The sequence below is a fragment of the Tiliqua scincoides genome, chromosome 1, assembly GCF_035046505.1.
Source record: "Tiliqua scincoides isolate rTilSci1 chromosome 1, rTilSci1.hap2, whole genome shotgun sequence".
Classification (NCBI taxonomy): domain Eukaryota; kingdom Metazoa; phylum Chordata; class Lepidosauria; order Squamata; family Scincidae; genus Tiliqua; species Tiliqua scincoides.
Window position 1 is genome coordinate 52216611 of NC_089821.1, and position 16627 is coordinate 52233237.

Below are 16627 nucleotides of genomic sequence, written 5' to 3' on the forward strand. Positions count from 1 at the left end.
TCAACTTGGACTTGCCTTGTTACCCTGAGGAGACCTCCAGCAGACAAAATTCCCCCACAGGATACAGCATAGCTGTGCCGGCACCTCTGCATCATTGTACGGGAATTTAATTAAGATTGGGATGTTTGATGAGTAAATATAGGCAATTCTGCCTAATTTGCTGTGTTTATACAGGGTGGCCGCAAAGTCTGTATGCAAGTTTAAATGGCTTCAATTCCAAATTCAAATATCACAAATTTCAATTCCTAATTCAATAAGGAAAATTGCGGGTATTCAAACCTGTAGTTTTTGGGACCTCCATCCTCCAAACCCAAACGGAGCTGAGCTTGGTCGAGTCTAAAAAGTCTTCCCCCTCCCCGGGCCTCAGAATGCCCTCTGGGGGCTTCTCCGACCCAAATGCCTTATAAGGCATAAAAACCAGAAGTAAGGCATTTCTTCTGGAAACCGGAAGTAGCTCCCCCCCCCCCGAAACGGGTATTCTGAGGCCTGCAGAGGCAGTGGGCAGTCACATGCTGCCTCTGTGGGCCTCAGAAGACCATCCATGGGTTCAGGGGGCCCGCCAATAAAGGAATCTGTGGGTTCCAAATCCACACATTACGTGGGCGGACTGTATTTTCAATTTTTTAATATATAATTCAAGCTACATATGATTATACATTTATAATTTAAATATCTTTAAAATATCCATAGTAAGAGCCCAATCTTAATGAGCACTGAGTTCCAGGGCCAGCACTGGGTGTCGTAAATATGCCATAAAACACATTTACGGCACCTTCCGAGTAGGGAGCACCAGTGCCGGGCCAGCACCAGTTGGTGCTGGGGCCAGCACTAGACAGACACTGCCTGAAGCAAGGTAAGAGCTCTGGGCAGTGGTAAGAGCTTTTGGGGTGGGGGTGGTTTTCTGAGGTGGTGGAAGGGTGGCGTGGGAGAGGAACTGGCCCAAGAGGGGTGTGTGGCTTCAATTCCAAATTGAATACAAATTGAATTCCAAATTGAATTCCAAATTGAATACAGCAGGCTCTGCTGTATCCTATCCTCCCTCCCAGCCTGGACAGCCCAACATGGCTCTCAAATGCAGGTACAGAGCCAAGGAGACCCATTGCTATTGGCTTCTTCTACCCAGGGTAAGAGAGCAAACATTCCCTTCCTCTAAGGAGACCTCCGGCAGAGTCCTGGTGCCCACAGGATCCGGTGGTCAGATTGGACTGTAAGGAACAGAAATTTTTTCATAATCTTCTTGGGTCATATTCCATTTTGAGACATAAATGTGATTGGAGTTGATGCATTACAATAATTAAATGTTCATATATATAAAAAAAGAGGTAAGTTCATGCTTTCTGTTCTCCATTTGTGTTCAGCATACTAATAATTTTATTTACTCTTGTGACCTTTTATTTATAGTATTTATTCCCAAAGTCTCCCACATTGAATGTGAGCCCAGTGAACCAGAACCTGGGAAACCCATCACATTGTCTTGTGTAGTGCAAGATTTCTGTCCACCTGAATGTGACATTTGCTGGAAAAGAGGCTTGAAAGAACTCACTTGTGCTACAATTAAGACTGAGGATCCAGAGCAGGACCCAGCATCCAGTCTGTACCACAGGAAAAGCCAAGTCTCATTTACACCTAATCCAAAGGACCATGCTGTCGACTTTGTTGTTGAAATCAACCATTGCAACAGGATTAAACGAAGTACATATTCACTCATGTTAAAAGGTGATTACAAAAATAGCTTTTGAGCATTACATAATTTGGTCTCATCTTTGAAGAGTTTTTATACAGTCAAGGGCCCACACTGGAGTTGTTTCCTTTATTTGTATTCCTTATTGGTGTGATAATTTGTGCTTAAAACTTCTTGGAGGATAATCCCTTTATGTTGGAGATATTCTTTTTCTCTAATGATCTGATCACTTGGGGTCAGTGTGGACAATAAGTATGAGAAAATGTGCAAATCTTGTTTGTATTTTCAGGATATGAGGGAGCCTAATTATCAAGCTGGGAGAGCTAGGGCCTGGATAAATTGCTTCTGGGGGGGTGCGTTTGTCTGATGGGTTTTGTGTTTGACACCCCTGGTCTATACCTTTGTTGTTCCCAATCTATGCAAGAGCCTCTGTACCAATCTAGGTCAGGTTGGAGAAATTCTAGCTGCCTGACCTTCCTTCCTTATGACAAACCTAGATAAACCTGTACGATGGGATAAGCAATAATCACATTGTTTTCTCAAGTGATGAACTTCAGTGGAACTCTGGGAATTCAAAGGCTTTTGTGAAATGAGTTTGCCATCCCTGGTATAGACCCATTTATGCCCCATTTAAAAGCAAAAATAATTATTGTGCCATCTTAAAGACTAACAGATTTATTGTGGCATACGTTTGTCAAAATAAGTCCCCTTCACCAGATGTACACTCAGAAAGTTTTATGGGCTAGTTCAGTTATCACCACTTCTCCCAGGAAAGCTTCCAAATTGTAGCTTCGTGAGGGGAACTGACATTTTTCCAGACCCTTTGCAGAAGTTTTAGGGAAAGCAGTGGTAAACAGTATAGCCAAAACACCTTGAAATATTAACTGGTACAGCCTGTGAGTTTTCTGTATAAAGTTGTATTGTGAATAAAATAAGCAGAATGTCCATTCATAGATACATTGCCTCTTGCATTTCATGAATACCTGGGGTCTGCTGCTACAATAGCATAAATATTTTATAATCTACATGCTGAAGATTACACTTTATGCATCTGATGAAGTGACTTCAGTCTACAAAAACTTATGACACAATTTATTACTGTGATTTACACACAGTAAAACTGGTAGTTTTATACAGAAACTACCAGTGGCATATCCAGGGTGGAGCAGGGGGGCAGTCCACCTCAGGTGCCAGCATTAAAGAGGGTGCCCATATCATGTGCCTATTGCTTCAGATGCTGGCTGGTAAATTCCTCCCCATTGAGAGTTATGGAGCTTGAAGGCACGTCTAGTGTTGTTGCTTCAAATACTGAGTAGACCTGGCCTCACCTGGGGTATCTCAATGTGGAGGCTAGGTCTACCCATTCTTTTGAGCAGCCAAGAGTGGGACTGTGAGAGCAGTCTGCCTCAGGTGTAAAATGTTTGTTACCTTTTTGGTTTTGCTGTAACAAACACCACAATGAAGTCATGAGTACTTCATGTCTACTCAGAAGTAAGTCCTACTGCGGTTATTGAAACTGACTCCCAGGTAAGTGTGTATAAGATTTAAACCTATGAGGACTAACCCTGTGGTATTTGTTACAGCTAATTTCGACCATCACGTACTGGATGTACTATGACTGTTTCTGTGACTGTAACTGTGGTTTGTTTCTACACTTTTGTAGGTTACCCCAAAGTTGCAAACATTTTTCTTGATCCCAGCAATGCTGAATATGGACGTCCTCTGTGCCTAAGCTGTAAAGTCATGGATTTCTATCCCAAAGACATTAATATCCAGTGGCTTGATGGCGATAATTTAATAAGGAATGGTGTGAACACAGAAGAGCCAAAGATGGGGTCAAATGGTTGTTTTAGTTTAACTTCTAGCTACACGCTGGTCCCCACAGCTCAGGATTATAGTAAGTCTATTAGTTGCAAAGTGGACCACAAGAAGCTGGCAGAACCCATTTCAAAAAGTGTGTATTTAAACCTTCCAGGTATGTATGCCTGTAAAGTCCTGTGGTACCTTCTCCTTTTGGCAAAGTGTTGTACTAATTGGGGAACTGTTATGGGAAAGGCCCCCTTCCTTTTGCAACATAAAGATTTAAAAATTATGTGTTCCTGTACTAGTTATATGACTGTATCGCTACTAAAAATCATGCTTCCCTTCTTTGGAAAGAAGAGAGCGTGTATTTGAAGGAGAAATACAAGCAGGCCCGGTATCTGCAGGGATGAATTCCTGCCCCCCCCCTGCAGTTACTAGAAACTTCAGTTACAGGGAAACACTGTATAAATAGCCCCCCCCATGCCCCTCACCTGCCCATTACAAGTACCTTTTATTTTCTTAGTCAAACTTGCAGCACAAGTATTTCTTTCTTTACACTCTTGCTAAATAGAACAACTGAATGTACAAGCAATAGCTTGCACGCTACAGAGAGGAAAGTAATTGAGCATTACCTGTTAGAGTTCAGTAACTTGTCCTCTAGCATGCAGGCTGGTTGCCTGCATGTTCAGTTCTTCAGTTCAGCAGGAATGTAAAGGAAGAAATATACTACAAGTGTGATTACAAAAATTAGAGGTACTTGTAACGGGCTCACAAGGGGTACCAGCCCCCTTGGATCTGCAGATAATGGAATCTGCGGATACTGGATCCGTGTATACTGAAGCTCTTCTGTACCCTCATTTTTCCGAACATCAGTGTCTTCTTGCAGACCTTCATTCAATGGTATAAAAAAATTTCCGGTGCAAAGCTAGGTAAAATCTACTGAAAAGCAGAAAAATTCTCACATTGTCAGGGGGGTGGAGGTGGTCTACCACCAGTTATAAAATCTAACATCTTTTTTCAGACATACGTTCACTGAAGATACCTCTGCTAATCTGAAGTTTGATTGAAATCCAGTTTAAAACAACATCTCACATGTCAGTGAAATATGCTGGGATGTAGATTTTTCCCCTTTATTAGTTGCAGATGAGCTATTAACCCTTTACATCATCCTGTATTTTGAGGGAGAGAGTTGGAAAATTGATTTGGTATATTTTATGAATAATTTGGGGACCCAGTAATATATTTCAGTTACAGTAGTGCAAACTGAGGGGAAAAAAAGATCACTGCACCATGGAAATCACTGCACCGTGTACTGAACCATTTCATATAAAGGGTTTGCCATGTGAAGCTACATAGCGGTGTGCAGAGCACCGTTCTTCCCCTACTTGCAGAGCAGGCCATTACACACATCTCTTCCTCCTCCCATTCCCTAGCTTTCTTTTCCTGACAGGGCACTTGTGTTGCTGCTGCTGCTTGTCTTCTCCTTTTCCTTCTCTTCCTGTTTCCAAACTTCTTAAAAGGCAAAGAGGAATATAGGAGCAGAAGGAAATGTGAAATTGAGGAGTGTGGTGGGCTAGACTTCTTTATGTTCTGACTATTTCTGTCCGAGTTTTCAAAAGACAGACGGGGAGGAGGAGGAATGGTGGCTAAGGAGGCTGCTGGGGCAAAGGAAATGGGCTCAGGACTGTCTCTGCCAGTCCACCACCACTGCCAACCCACTGCCTCAGGTGGCTGTCACACTGCACCGCATTAGTAGTCAGGCCACGCTCGCAAACAGTCATGCTATAGAACAGGGGTGCTCAATAGGTGGATCGTGATCTACCGGTAGATCGCGAGGCAAAATGAGTAGATCGCGGAGTGCCGACCCCCCCCTTTCAGGTGCCTCTGGGAGGAAACGCCGGGAGTAAGGCCCATTGTACTCAATGGGGCTTACTCCCAGGTAAGTGTGGCTAGGATTGCAGCCTCACAGCCTGATCCTAGGCATGTCTACTCAGGAGTAAGTCCTGTTATACTCAGTGGGGCTCAAGGTACACCAACATACATTGTACACATAAATGTTATATGTTATGATGGCGCGAACATTGTAAAAAAAACTCTGGTAGATCTCCGGGCCTTGCTGGGTTTCAAAGTAGCTTTCGAGCCAAAAAAGTATGAGCACCCCTGCTATAGAACAATCCAAGTATGAATCCTGTAACAGCCTATACTTTTGATGAATGGGCAGGTCAGCCCTTCAAAAAAAGGGCTGTTCACACCTTACCTTCTACCCATGAACAGAATGTTTGCACCCAGGGTACACATTTCCATGTGATTTACTATATCTTGGTTCACGTTTATGGATCAGCACAGATTGGGCATGCATTGACTGAAGTGTGTGAATTTGTTCCTAGAAGCAGATAACAATGATTGTACAATGAGTACACGGATGGACCTGGGTACAGTTCAGTATGTGAATAGCCTTACAAAGCTCAGTAAAATCATGGTTGGAAATCACGTACTTGACTCTGTACAGAATGACCTCATGAAAAAGCTCCAAGACATAATATTTCACAGCAAAAAACCTGGTTGTGTGCACAGTAAAATTGCATAAATTCTTTCATTAGTGACTGGTAAAAAGTCTGGAGTTATTTTATGTGCATTGTCCCTTAAAATAAATATTTTTCTTCCCATTTAGCAAAACCTCCTGTTCTGTCTGAAATAAAAGCAACACCATCTCAATGTGGTAAGAATGTAAACCTGGAAATATTCATATCAGATTTTGCACCCCGTGACATACGAGTGACGTGGTACAAAGACTGGCAAAAATTGGCTGAAGACACCAATCCTAAGACTGTTGAAATTGGGAAAAATAAATTATATTATATGACAAGCCAAATAACGATTGATCGAAAACATCAAGACAAGGGGAAGACAATCAGATGTGAGGTTCATCACCAAGCAACAAAAATTCAAGAACAAAGCTTTGTATTGAAAGGCAGAGGTAAGAGTTTGGTTTTTTAAAAATGTGTTAAGGCAGTGGTGTTCAGACTGGTGGTTTACCACCCACCATTGAAACTTTAAAGGGTAACTTTCCCCTTAAGAGGAGCGATCCAGAAATGAGTGTCCCAGCAGCACCACAGCGATTATGGCACTGCGGCACCCGGAAGCATTTTAACATGTCTGGGGGACTGTGCAGCCTCCTGGAGGGTCCTGGAGGCTTGCAGCCCCCTCCGCGAGCCGCCCCTCTACAGAAGTGGGGTCTGAGTCCATTTCTGGTTTGCAGGCAGAGCTATAGAGCTTGGAGTTTCTGAAACTGGAAGTGGACTCCAACTGCAGATTAGAGTCCACTGCTGCAGAAGGGAGTCTCGTGGAGGGGGCTGTGATTCTCAAGGACCCTCTGGGAGGCTGCACAGTCCCCCCAGGTATGTTAAAATGCTTCTGGATGCCCGCGGTGCCACAGTTGCTGGGACACCCCTCATCCCAGTCCCCACTCCCGCAAGCATGTACCAGTGCTTCTCAGAGTCCCCGAGAGTTTGAGAACCACTGTTAAGGATTTGCTTGATTATCCAGTGCTTTCAGTGCTGAATGCGGAGTTGTTTCTTGTATGAGTTACAGTTGCTGATGAAGAAGGGCTGTCTGTGTTAGGTTTGTTGTTGGCAACCTTCAGTCTCGAGAAACTATGGTATCGCACTCTGAAAGGTGGTTCTGGAACAGCGTCTAGTGTGGCTGAAAAGGCCAATTTGGGAGTGACAATCCCTTCCACACTGGGAGCAAGTGCAGTCTGTCCCTGGTCTGTCTCCCTGGCTATGGGCCTTCCTTCTTTGCCTCTTAGCCTCAAACTGTTGGCCAAGTGTCTCTTCAAACTGGGAAAGGCCATGCTGCACAGCCTGCCTCCAAGCAGGCTGCTCAGAGGCCAGGGTTTCCTACTTGTTGAGGTCCACTCCTAAGGCCTTCAGATCCCTCTTGCAGATGTCCTTGTATTGCAGTTGTGGTCTACCTGTAGGGCGCTTTCCTTGCACGAGTTTTCCATAGAGGAGATCCTTTAGGATCTCGCCATCATCCATTCTCACAACATGACCGAGCCAACGCAGGCGTCTCTGTTTCAGCTACTGTCCCTTTAAAAGGAGATGGGACAACATAATAATAATAATAATAAAACTTTATTTTTATCCCGCCCTTCTCCCTAACGGGACCCAGGGCGGCTAACAACATATTAAAAAACAATAGAATTTAAAAAACATTAATACAAACAGATAAAAACATTTAAAAACACACTACAGGGCCATAAAAACAGTAGTCAGATTAAAAGAGTAAAAGAGCAGATCACCGAGGAATCAAGCCTGTAAAACTAAAAGATGTATAAAAAGTTAAGAAGGCCAGAAATCAGAAGGCTTGTTTAAACAACAGTGTTTTCAGGCCTCGCCGAAAGCTCTCAAGAGAGGGAGCCATTCTCAAATCAAGGGGAAGGGAGTTCCATAATGTTGGTGCCACTACCGAGAAGGCCCTATTTCTTGCAGCCACCCCCCGGACCTCCTTGGGTGGCGGCACTTGCAAAAAGGCCTTCTCTGATGACCTGAGATGGCGAGCCGGATTGTACGGGAGTAGGTGGTCTCTAAGATATCCTGGCCCAGAGCAGTATAGGGCTTTAAAGGTCAAAACCAGCACCTTGAATTGGGCCCGGAAACGAATGGGCAGCCAATGCAGCCCCCGGAGAAGCGGGCTGACAGAGTCAAACCGCCTGGCTCCGGTGACCACACGGGCCGCCGCATTCTGTACTAATTGTAGTTTCCGAACCGTCTTCAGGGGCAGCCCCACATAGAGCGCGTTACAGTAATCTAACCTCGATGTCACCGTGGCATGGATCACCGTGGCCAGGTCTGCACGATCCAAGTACGGTCGCAGCTGGCGCACCAGCCGAAGCTGAGCAAAGGCCCCCCTAGCCACAGCCGCCACCTGGGAATCCAGGAGCAGCTGCGAATCCAGGAGGACCCCCAAGCTGCGAACCTGCTCCTTCAGAGGGAGTGCAACCCCATTCAGAGCAAGTCGATAATCCAGCACCTGCATCGAGGATTTCCGAACCAGGAGAGCCTCTGTCTTATCCGGATTTAATTTCAGCTTGTTAGCCCCCATCCAGATCCTCACTGCTTCCAGACAGCGCTCCAGGCCCTCAACCGCCACCTTGGAGTCTGGAGGAAAGGAGAGATAGAGCTGGGTGTCATCAGCATATTGATGACACCTCACTCCAAACCCCCGGATGACCTCTCCCAGCGGTTTCATGTAGATATTAAATAGCATGGGGGACAGAATTGAACCCTGCGGCACCCCGCACCTCAAGGGCCAGGGTGTCGAACAGGCATCCCCCAGCACCACCTTCTGGGACCGACCCTCCAAGTAGGAGCGGAACCACCGCAAAACAGTGCCTCCAACTCCCAACTCAGCCAATCGGCCCAGAAGGATACCATGGTCAATGGTATCGAAAGCCGCCGAGAGGTCCAGCAGGACCAACAGGGACGCACTCCCCCTGTCCAGTCCCCGGCGTAGGTCATCCACCAAGGCGACCAAGGCAGTTTCCGTCCCAAAGCCCGGCCTGAAACCAGATTGAAAAGGATCCAGATAATCCGCTTCATCCAAGACCCTCTGGAGTTGGGCCGCCACTACCCGCTCAATTACCTTGCCCAGAAACGGGATATTGGAGACTGGCCGATAGTTATTCAACACAGTGGAATCCAGGGAGGGCTTCTTCAGGAGGGGGCGAACCACTGCCTGCTTCAAGGCGAGCGGCAATGTCCCCTCCATCAAAGAAGAGTTGACCACCCTCCCCGTCCACTCAGCCAGTCCCCCCCGGGCCGCTCTAATCAGCCAAGCTGGGCAAGGGTCAAGCAGGCAGGCAGACGGCCTCACACTCCAAAGGAGTCTGTCCACATCCTCAGGCTGCACAAGCTGAAAAGAATCCCACAATACTGGACAAGCAGTTGCCAAGGGGACATCAACAGACATTGTCAATGTGGCATCCAAGTCGCGACGAATACGATCGATTTTATCTGCAAAGTGTTGGGCAAGCACGTCACAGCGGCTGACCGTGTATTCCTCCTGGTCCACTGGCGGGGCCTGATGGAGGAGGCCCCGCACCACACGGAACAGCTCTGCCGGACGGCTATCAGCAGACGCAATGGTAGCAGAGAAGAACGATCTCTTCGCTGCTACCACCGCCACGGAGTAACATTATGGAGGAAACGTAGTGTATTGGTTAATTTTATTTGAGAGCATGTTGATAGAGACTCATTGGAGTAATGCATCCGACTGTTCTAGATATGATGCCTGGGTCCAAAGCTTTGAGCATAATATTCACCATTAAAATTAGCATGTATTTCTTCTTATTTTAATAGATTCCTCTGACAGCACTGAGCAAATTTCCCCATCACTTGTGAACCACAACCACATTGGACCATCAAGAAGTGAGTATTACATCCTAAGTTTCTCTAAATGGCAGATACCTTAAATTATCCCAAACATACATCACTGGTTTTTCCTTCATGATTGACTGAAAGATCACTTCAGTCCTTTCTGGTATAGGGTTGTAAACCTTTTGCACAGGGGCCCATGAAATTTTGGCTTGGCTCACTAGCCAGCAATTATCTGTGGCCATTATTATCCCTTTCACTTCACTCTGTCCTCTACTATATACAGAGCACATGGGAAAGGGCAGGGTTTCTCCAGTCATGTTCAGCTTTGGGGAAACAGAAGCGCTGCAAGTCTCTCATTTTGTTTCTATGTGGTTCAGAGTTCAGTGTGGCATGAAAGAACTTGGGCAGCCCAATCCTAACTCCCCATGCAATGCAGTATCTCAAAGGAGAATACAGCCTGCATTGTATCTCGAAGGAGAATTTCAGCATCTGGAGGCCTCTTCAGGGTAAGGGAACATTTGTAAGCTCCAGCAGCCACCATGGGTCAACTTGTTCCTGCACCAGCTCTATACCTGGTGCAAGTCCATATTGACCTGGGAAGGTGGGATAGGATTAAGTTGGTGCTGCCACTGCTGAACCCGCCCACTTGCTGAACCCTATTTGCCCTCGTGCCCATCTCCCATGCAGTTTTACCCCTCTCTTCCTCCCTCTTGACCCTGCATGGCCTTTCCTTCTCTGGCGGGCTTCTGCTGTCACATGGACTTGGCCACTCACTACTTGTGGCATACCTAATGGGTGCAATGGGGGCAAATGCCCTGGGCGCCATGCCTGCAGGTAGTGCTGCCAGCCTCACCACCCACTGCCCATTTAGCCTGTTCCTCCTGATAAGGGAGGGGGTGGTGTGGTGTGGCAACTTGCAGCCACTCCAGCAGTGATTCAGCAGCATTCTGGGTCGCCTCCTTTCTCGCACCCTATAAAGAAGGGGGGCAGCCCAGAATACAGCTGAATTGCGGCTGGAGTGGCTGTAACTTGCACTGCGCTGGGCACGATTCCTCTCCTGGCAGCCTAGAACAGTAGCATGCTGGGAGTCTCACCTGGAGTTGTGAATCCCAATCTGCTACCACTCTAGGCTGCCGCCCTCTTTATAGGAGGAGAGGAAGAGGTGGCCTAGAGTGGCAGTGTGCCAGAATTCTTCTAGGGCACCTCTTTCTTCTCCTCCTATAAAGGAAGAGAGGTGGGGGGGGCGGCAGCCCAGAACAGCACTGAATTGTGCGGCTGGAGTGGCTGCAACTCACAGCTACCCCGAGTGTGATTCTGGGCCTGGAAGAAGACAAAAGACGAGGCCCAGAGCAGCATCACACCTGGAGTGGCAGCCGCTCCAGGCATGATTCCGCACCACTCTGGGGCATGGGCAGCATCATTTGTCTCCTCCAAGGAGATGAAAAACGTGTCTCAGAGTGGCGCAGAATTGCGCTGATAAAGGCTTGAATTCCTGCCGCTATTCTAGAAGTTATTGCGGTGACGTGATGATGTCACCACAATTACTTCTGGGTCAGGGGCAGTAAACAGAGTGGTGGCCTTGGGCGGAAAAAGGCCCAGGACCACCACTGACGGTGGCCAGGTGCTGTTATGTTTGCGGCAGCCATAAAGGGTGTTAGGATTGGGCCATAAGATTTGACTAGGGCAGGAGCTATTGCCCTGATAACCTGGCTCAAACTGCTCTGTTTTTGTGTTACCTTCAAGGAGTTGTTTAACATTATTGTCCCTGTGCTAATCACTGGCAATCTTGGATCCTGTGCTGCCTTGGGTTAGGACCTCAGAATGCCACCCCCCCTGGTCTAGTCTGGGGGCCTTCTGAGGCCTTCAGAAGGCCTTAAAACATCACTTCCAGTTTTCAAACAAAAACTGGAGGTGACAACATTTTAACAGCCCAATCCTATCCTCAGTGGGGCCACAGAGTGCAGTGGCACCAACATGTTGACTACTATATCCAGTGGCCTCAGTGGGACCGCCAGAGGTCTCCCCGGGTGAAGGGGACTTTCATCCCCTTTCCCTGAGGAAAGCCCCAGGCCCCGCAATGGGATTTCTTAAGTCTGCACCGACTTTTCAACCTGACATGGAGGATAGGATTCGGTGGAACAGAGCTCTGCTAGTTCCACCCCCCTCCTGGGCCGGTGGTTCCTCCTCACCAGAATGTCTTCCCCTGCCCCCAAAACCCTTGCCACTGCCCTAAGCTCTTACCTTGCTCTGTCCAGCACTGGGTCTAGTGTTGACTGGCACTGAGCCGACACTTCCTCTTCATAGGGTGCCGTAAATGTGCTTTATGACACATTTACAACATCCAGTACAGCACTGAAGGGCCATAGGATTGGGTTCTTGGGCCCTTAGAAGGCCTTTTGAGGGCCGGCAAGGCCTTAAAATATCATTTTCAGTTTTCAGCCTTAGGAAGGCCAGGAAGACCTTTCAGCTTCATGCAACCTTTCTTGCCCTCTGAAGACTTCCAGATGGGGGAAAAGCAGGGAGGGGGGTGACTAAGGCACCCCCACAGATATGGCATCCTGAGGCATTTGCCCCTTTGACCCCCTAGATACGCCAGTGATGCTAATCATGACCACGCCTTACATCTGTGAGAGGAAGCATATTGATGCATTACTTGTATTCCCCACAAAACCTTAAATGAAAACAAGTGCAGTCAAGACCCTTGAGGCTTTCAGAAAGCAATGGTGATATCTACCCATGCCAGGCAGAATAGTCATACTTGCTTTGTGGGACATGCAGTGGAATGTAGGTACATAAGACCTTAAGAGAGCTTAACTGCATTTGTTGAAGATTTGGAATTTTTGACTAGAGTATGTTACAGAAATCACAGAAAGTGACACATCATAAGAATGAACAGAAAATACAGCACACAACAGGAGAAAATGTTTCTCAGTGAGTTGGCCCATCCATGGGCATTTATTTCCAAAGAGGTTTCCTATGTAGTGTCTTTTGTTTTAGGTTCTTGGCCCATTAATGGAGACTTAATGAATTCAATGAAGATAGAGTGTGTTACTAGCAGCCCCAAAGCAGGCGAGAAGGTGACTCTTCGCTGTTTTGTACCTGGAAAAGAAGCGGATGGAGCTGAAGTTTTCTGGTCTAAGGGACTATATCCAGTTGAAGAAGAAATACAAAACACCAACTGTGAAGATGGAACTGGTTTTATTTCATGTGTGACTGTTAAAACTGAAGAAGGAGAGCAAGAATGTGAAATCAGATGTGACGTTTGTGTGGATGATGAAAACTTAGAAGATAGTTACATTTTGAAACTCAGTTAGTGTAACACAAAATGAAAGTGAAGAACATACAAGAAAACATACAAACAAAATCCACAGAAAGTATGTTGCTTTCATACATTTTCTATTGCTTTCAGTGAGACTTGGGCTACAATTCTATAACACTTTCTTGGGACTCAGTAAACCCCACTAAGCACATTGGAGTTTACTTCTGAGTAGACATGCATAAGATTGTGTTTCCAGGGGCCCAATTGAGAAGTACTTGGAGTGCAAGCTTTGGTAAAAACTTCAGGAGAAGCTAAGTAAGCATTTCTAGTAAGGGCCCATCAATTTAAGCCTCCACTTTAACCACCGCAGACACTCGCCTATAAGCCGACCCCACAGGTAAGTCTAGGGCAGGTTTTGAGCCAACAATCATGGAATTTTCTATGACCCTCGGATAAGTCGGGGGTTAAACTTAGGGGGGTGTCTGACTATAGTTTTGTCTTTTACCAGAGTCCAGATCCTGAAAAATAACCTACCACTAATTGTTACCTAAGAACTGTAGTCCCTAATTTATTAAAAACATAGTAAAAGATCATAAGATACATTTTTATTCTTTTTTAAATTCTGGTTTTCACCACCTTTTTGTAAACACTATCAGAGTAAGTGCACTGTAAACTACATACCAGTCAAACAGTAGCTCCCAACCTGGTATTCACGTACTCCCAGGGACACTCAACAGGACCTTTAGGGGTACTTGAAAAAGAATGGCAGAAAAAGGCAGGCCGTGCTCCAGAATGCGTTGCAAGGGAGGAATGAAAGGCCTTGAAAGCCCTACCAATAGCTAGTTTTTGGTCATCAATTCATGTATGAACCAGTGATTGAAAACCAGCACAGTAAAAAAGCTGAAACATAATATGTAAAGTGGTCAATCACCCAGAATTTCTCAGCACACTTCTGGTGCAAAACAGTGCAAAGACAGAGTCTTCTGTTCCTCAAACAGATAAAAAGAGAAAACGCTGTGATGAATACATGAAGTCTGAGTTTTCATAGAGAGGAGATGAGGGCTTGTATTATTACAAACATTTTGCTAATATGAAGGGTACAATTTATGGAAATGGGCTGCCAAAGGATATGCAAGTGAAAAAGGTTGGGAACCACTGCAGGAGAACCATGAATCAAATCCTCCTTTAAAGTGGATATGAGGAGAACCATGAATCAAAGACACCTTTAAGGTGTCTGGTGTGTTAAGCCAGAAGCTCTACATACAACATATAACCCATAACACATAACCGAGAGTGTGCAATTCAATTCATAGTAGAGAGATGAGAGATTTGCAACCCTTTTTGCTCAGAAGTAGACCCACTGCTTTCCATGGGTGTTATTCTTAAGTAATGGTGCACTGAATTGTAGCCTGGGAAGGAAGGTCCCATCCTGGTGTTTCAAAAAAAAAATACCTGCTTTGCAGCAACTGTTACTTTGCATGTGCCCTATCTTGTCTGATCTCGGAAGCTAAGCAGGGTCAGGCCTGGTTAGTACGTGGATGGGAGACCGCCTGGGAATACCAGGTCCTGTATGCTTATACCATAGTCTTTCGAGACTGAAGGTTGCCAAGTATTTGCAAAGCAGAACCAGGTCGCAGCAGAAGGAAGGAGAATAAAAGGTTAACTTTGGCTGGAATGTCCCTGGAAAGTAATAATAATAACAGTTATTTATATACCGCCTTTCTTGGTCTTTATTCAAGACTTTATTCAAGGTGGTTTACATAGGCAGGCTTTATTTAAATCCCTTATTAAATAGGGATTTTTACAATTTGAAAGAAGGTTCTTTCCTTCAAGAACCAATACATTCAAGGTGTTTCATTCCGATCTGGCTTCACATTCTGGCCTCCATCCTCCCACGCTCAGAGCAGATGGAATAGCTCGGCTTCAGCTTGTCAGCTGCTTCAAGGTCGCACGGTGCCGGTGGCCTCGAACTCGCGACCTTGTGGATGTTATCGTCAGGCAGACGGAGGCTCTACCCTCTAGACCAGACCTCCTGCCTGTAACTATAGCAACTAACTATTGGTTATTGGTTAACCAATATTATTAACAATATTATTACTGACAATATTATTAACATTAATATTATTAATTATTAATTATTGTTAATTAACTATCAACAATATTATTAACTATTGGTTAACTAACTATTGGTTATTGAGGTGCCTGCCTGAGCTAAGCAATAGCTCAGCTGAGAAAGGAAACTTTTCAGAGTTGAAAGGCTCTGCCCTCTGATCAAAAGTACTAATATTGTGTGTATATATTTATATGTTTGTTATAAATTATAACAATAATTACGCACACATACACTCAATCTTAAAAACCACTACAAACAGCAGACTTTTCAACTTTCAACTTTTCAACGTTATCATACCCACCCTTTTCTTCCCACCCCCACTTTTGTTTAACATTCAGCCTGAAGCCAAGTTCTGGAGTAAGCAAGTTTTTGAGTTATGGAGGAGTGTTTTTGATCAGTTTCTACTAGTATGGCAGCTGCACTTCTACCCAGAGAGTGCACACTGTTCCCAGTTGCATGTATTGGTCACAACTAGATGTATCTTACCAAGAACTACCTTCAAAATGGTCCAGAAATTTCAGCTGGTTCAAAATGCAGCTGCTTGGTAGATGCATGACAATAGCACATCAATGTTCTGCAAGTTACATTGGTTGTTCTTTGTTTTCAGGTGCAGTTCATGGTGTTGGTACTAGACATATAGGGCACAATCCTAACCAGGTCTACTTAGAAGTAAGTCCTCTTTTGGTCAGTGGGGCTTACTCTCAGGAAAGTGCGGTTAGGATTGCAGTCTTAATGGCTGATTTCAGTTAGTTTTTACCTGCTGGATATTTGTTTTTATTAACTTGCTTTTTGTTGTTTGTTTTAATCTACTTGGTAGGCTATCGGTGGGGGAGGGAATGTTTAAACTTGAAAGATGAGGTAGACATCTTTTAAATACAAAAAGTAAATTGGTCACTATATTGTAATATTTTAGTTGATCCTAATGCAAGTATTACCCTACTTTGGCTTTTGGACTTTTATTTAGAGTACTTGGTTTGTTGACCTTGCCTACCTGAGTTTTGCATTCAGCCTCTCAGACCCTGTTCTTTAGTCTACTGCTAACACAAATTCACTTGGCAGAAACTATCAAAGGAAAAGACTCACTTGCTGGTTGCACATTTTCAGTTAGCTTGGTTATGCTTTAGGTTGGATACTGTCAATAAATACAATGGCAGATTCTAGGGCTGTGGTCCATGGACAGGCTGTGAGTTAATAGCTGCCAGTCTGTAGAGTAGCTCTTGTCACTTCCAGCTTCTCCCAAGGCTTTCAATAGGACTTGGACATACACCAAACCTCATGAGAAGCTACAAGACAGCAGGAAAAGAAGAGGGAAGTGGGAAAGATAAGATATACTATGTGCCATATACCGGTACGTATATACAGAAAGAGAGACCGTGTTGGTCAATGGCATA

At 45.3% G+C, this 16627-nt stretch overlaps 1 protein-coding gene across 1 annotated transcript in view; it reads left to right on the top strand.

Moving 5' to 3' along the window:
- Positions 1 to 16175, top strand: part of LOC136663827 (uncharacterized) — a 30459-nt gene extending 14284 nt beyond the window's left edge. The window contains exons 7-11 of the mRNA XM_066640789.1: positions 1402 to 1716; positions 3345 to 3656; positions 6156 to 6461; positions 9847 to 9915; positions 12862 to 16175. Of these exons, the coding sequence (XP_066496886.1) occupies positions 1402 to 1716; positions 3345 to 3656; positions 6156 to 6461; positions 9847 to 9915; positions 12862 to 13178 (1319 nt within the window). The 3' untranslated portion in view covers positions 13179 to 16175. The remainder of the gene's footprint in view (positions 1 to 1401; positions 1717 to 3344; positions 3657 to 6155; positions 6462 to 9846; positions 9916 to 12861) is intronic.
- Positions 16176 to 16627: the final 452 nt, after the last annotated feature.